Raw genomic sequence first — 4,591 nt, 5'->3', positions numbered from 1 at the left:
GGTTTTCTTAAAAGAGAAATAAAAAATAAAAGTCATTGTATTTAAAATAACCATTTCAGTAAAAACTAAAAAAAGACAATATAGAAGAAAGACATTAATAAATATAACGCTCAAGAAAAAACGACATTGGACAAGACACCCTTACTAAATTCTAAGATACTAGATAGTTCACAAAATGTCATCTCCATAAGAGAGACCAAAGGCACAAGTTCTTAAAGATGGAGCTTATGATCAACTTTGCATTATAACTTTTTTCACTTTCTGTTATGAGTTTTAGGTAAAAAAAACAAGAAATTATGAATTTTTGTCGGTGTTTGTCCAATAGTCATAGGATGTTTCTCTGTAACTATATTCTTTCAAAATTATATACATCTATCTATCTCTCTAATGAGAAATAGAGGGTAGCAAAATCCTTAAGAGTTGAGGGAAGAAAGCTTGAAGAAGTTCAGCTATGGCAGTTGAGTCAGGGGGGAGTCTAGAAGTTACACCCACATGGGCAGTGGCCACAGTTTGCTTCGTTTTGATCTCTCTTTCTCTACTCATCGAATACATATTTCACCTCCTCTCCAAAGTACCTATCTTCTTCTTTAGAATCCCAATTATATAGCTAAGCTAGCTAACCTCTTACCTGTTTTTTATTGAATTTTTTGAATCAGTTATTTCAAGCCAAGAGGAAAAAATCACTCCTTCGTGCTCTTGAACTGGTCAAATCAGGTGATTATTGTTTCTTTATTCTGTTAATTCAGACCTAATATATATATACACATTATCATATTCATAATCGATCATGTTTGAGCAGAGTTGATGTTACTGGGCTTCCTCTCTCTGTTGTTGACTGTAAGCCAGAAGCGAATTGCCAACATCTGCATAACGAAGAAGGTTGCTGAGTTTTTTCTCCCATGCAAAACTCTGGAGAATGATGAGAATGAGGAATCCAAATGTCTGGAACAGGTATTATTTTAGAACTTTGATTCTCACTAAGAACCCTGAATTAGAAAGGGGAATAAACTTGTTTTTTTTTTTTTTATCAATTTTGAATCAATATTGTTCAGGGGAAGTTATCTTTGATGTCAAGAGCTGGTGTGGAACAGCTCCAATACTTAATCTTTGTACTAGCTTTCTTCCATGTTTTCTTTTCAACTCTAATCCTTTTCCTTGGAATGTTTAAGGTAATATCTAATAATAATTAATGTAATAAGAACTGTTTTTTTCTCCATTTAAAGTTAAAACTTCTGTAATTTTCATGTCAGATGAAAAGATGGGAATCTTGGGAGGCAGAAACTTCAACTTTTCAATATCAGTTTTCAACTGGTAGGATTAATTAAACCTGCTTTCATGCAATGAATTGTGGTTCTACCTTATTTGAAAAATTACACTTTTGTTTCTTAATTTGGATCCGGATTTGAATGAGAACTTGCATACATATGTTTGGTATGATGATCACGAAATTTGGGCAGTTCATATATCTCAAAAACGCGTTTAAGCTCAATTAGACACCGACTCATGAAGTCAAAACAATAATTTAGATACATCTCCTTTGCAAACATTATTTCATTTGGATCACATAAAAATGAGTGATTTAGTCTTTGTGGGGTACTTGATGGGGATGCTATATATATGTTATTATAAACCACTAGTTGAGTAAAAATATAATAAAATTGTGGCAATGATTGAATCCCGTGGGATTGTATATGATAAGATGATTAAGATCTACTATTTATAATTCAAAAAGAATTGACCTCTATAATCTCCAATTAGTAATAGTAGTGTTTACTTTTAAATCTCAATTATTTTTTACTTTAATGAACTTGCTCCAGATCCTAGAAGGATTCGGATGATTCATCAAACATCGTTTGGGAAACGACATTTACAGTCTTGGTCCGAACATAGGCACCTTCGGTTGCCGGTAACTGTTATTAGAATTCTCTTCATGGATCATAATATGTAACTGTTTATTTAAATTATATGATTGTACTCCTACAAGTATTTATGTTTTCTTCATGATTTGCAGGCTTGTTTCTTGCGTCAATTCTTTAGCTCTGTATCCAGAATAGATTATGTTACCCTTCGACATGGATTCATAATGGTACTATGCCAACACTCATCGAAAATACTTGTTTGCCCAAAATAACGAGGAAGATTCTGATGGTTCATTGTGACTGTCTTGACTTTAGGCACATTTTGATGAAGGAAGTAGCTTTGATTTCCAAAAATACTTGAAAAGAGCTTTAGAGAAAGACTTTGGTGAAGTGGTGGGAGTGAGGTACTTTAACTATAACATTTAGTATGGTAGCTACAGAGGCGTTCGTGGTTCAGTTCGATTTTTTCAACTTAATGTGTAACCAAGTAAATACTTCGTTTTACAAAATGATACCATAATCAGATCTATATCATAATTGTTTGTTTTTTAAAGGTAAATATGTACTTTAGTGTCTAATCTTAGTTAAATAAGAAGTTTTCTATTTTAAATGTTATTGCAGATATTGGATGTGGATTTTCTATGCAATTTTTCTATTCTTAAATGCTCGTGGTAAGGCCTATTGAATACTTTATGGTTAAATAGAGATGAAGATAATGTCACAAAATACTAACTATTGCATTTTACTGCAGTATTTCACAACTACTATTGGCTACCCTTTATTCCACTTGTGGTAAGAATTGAAAATATAATGGCATCATTTGCCAATTGAACTATCATCAGATCCTAAATGAATGAATTTGAGGGTGCCTAGAAATGTTATATTGATATTTTTGACATGTATTTTAATTGGGGTTTTCCCAGATGTTGCTGGTTGTTGGCACAAAATTACAGAGCATCATAATTAAGATGTGTTTGGATACAAAAGATAGATCCATTGTGGTTGAAGGAGGTTTACTTGTCAAGCCATGTGACTGTTACTTCTGGTTTGGAAACCCTAAACTGGTTCTCCACCTCATTCACTTCATATTGTTCCAGGTAACTAAGCTTGATCACATCTATTCCTCCAACATGTTCCATTCATTATGTTTTTACCTTTTTGTCTATATGGGTGTTGCAGAATTCTTTTCAAATGGCATTCTTCACATATACTTGGGTAAGAATCGAAGAAGCTTTAGAACGAACAAGTGAAACAGTCTAGAAACGAAGTAAAAAAATATTATCTTCTTTGAAACAGTACACATTTGGGTTAAGAACTTGCTACCATGAAACAACAGAGGACATTGTCATCAAGATAGCATTTGGATTGCTTGTTCATATCCTCTGTGGCTATGTTACTCTGCCTCTCTATGCTTTAGTTACACAGGTAAATCAAAATCTTTTATTTTTAAAAATGGTTATTTTTGCAAAGTAAAAATGCATATTTTTTAACAGATGGGAACATCTATGAAACTTGCTGTTTTCACTGATGGGGTGGCAAAGGGTTTGGAAAGGTGGAGGAAAAATGCCAAGAAGAAAATAGCTAACCGCCCCAATATTCCGACTATGGATGCTTCGATAACTTCGCTTTACACTTCTGCATCTTTCGATACGATTGAATCCCGTAGTTCTTCCTCTTCGGAACTTGATAATAATTCATTGGCTGATGGGAGTGCGAGGTTTAGGGATGTCAAAACGAGATATGAAGAAGACATTGTTGATGAAGAACATGAGATAAAGAGGAATGCTAGGAAGTTGGGATCGTTCGATGATCAGAACATTGATTTCAACAAAAACCAATAATTTTTACATTCAAATGTTTTTCTTTCTTCTAATTACTATGATTGGTTTGCATATAGATTCAGTTAGTTTGGCTTAATGAAAGTTAAGGCTTGTATAATTATTATGAAGTGATTATGTAATTCAGTTGATCTTAATATGCATAGCTTGTATAGAATATTTATTATTATTGGATAGATTTTTAATAAATTTAAATTCAATCATATAGTCGATTATTCTTTATCAAAAAAATTCTATGTGCGACAAATTGAATCTATCATATATTGAATCTGTTTATTTTTTTAAATATATTCAATCATTTACATTTAATATCATTGTAAACTATTTTTAAAATAATTAATCAACAAAATATAAAATCATTAATAAAAACATAAATAAAATATATAAGTAATAAATAAATTATATTTGTTTGAAATAAAATTTTATACTAAATAAATGTCACAACAATATAATCAGAATAAACAATCAATTCTTTTTATAATAATTTACATATTTTATAATTTTGTTTGTCCATCGCAACAAGTATGAATTGATGAGACTGTATCTCAAATTAAAAAATCAAATAAAATGATATTGAATATTTGCGTTATACCGAAAATATTTAACCTGATATTTGAAGAAGGAAATGAATCTCCTCGTATTAGAGAAAAAAATAAATATATTAAGAGTTAAGTATCAAATTTGTTTAGAGAAAAAAATAATCTACTTAGATTTAAAAGAGAGGATAAATACATTAAGAGTGAGTCTCAAATCAGTTCGAAAAATAAAACGAATTTGTTAGGATGCGTTAATTTATTTCTGAAAAATGAATATTAGGACTTAATTATTTATAATTTAATTATTAATTGTTTACTTATATATAAATATTATATACATTTAATTTATAAATATTAT

General features: G+C 30.6%; 1 protein-coding gene across 1 annotated transcript; it reads left to right on the top strand.

Moving 5' to 3' along the window:
* The first annotated feature begins 372 nt into the window (after positions 1–372).
* On the top strand, positions 373–3,854 carry LOC124920766 (MLO-like protein 12). The gene is made up of 14 exons (XM_047461319.1): positions 373–571; positions 657–714; positions 800–951; positions 1,053–1,169; positions 1,251–1,311; positions 1,818–1,906; positions 2,012–2,086; positions 2,175–2,263; positions 2,481–2,530; positions 2,611–2,651; positions 2,783–2,956; positions 3,039–3,074; positions 3,156–3,284; positions 3,353–3,854. Exons 1-14 carry the CDS (start codon positions 452–454, stop codon positions 3,698–3,700), a joined length of 1,539 nt encoding a protein of 512 aa, XP_047317275.1. The 5' UTR covers positions 373–451; the 3' UTR covers positions 3,701–3,854.
* The last annotated feature ends 737 nt before the right edge of the window (positions 3,855–4,591 follow it).

Source organism: Impatiens glandulifera, chromosome 1, assembly GCF_907164915.1.
Source record: "Impatiens glandulifera chromosome 1, dImpGla2.1, whole genome shotgun sequence".
Lineage (NCBI taxonomy): Eukaryota > Viridiplantae > Streptophyta > Magnoliopsida > Ericales > Balsaminaceae > Impatiens > Impatiens glandulifera.
The sequence above is the reverse complement of the archived record's forward strand: the minus strand, read 5'-3'. Positions and strand labels throughout refer to the sequence as shown.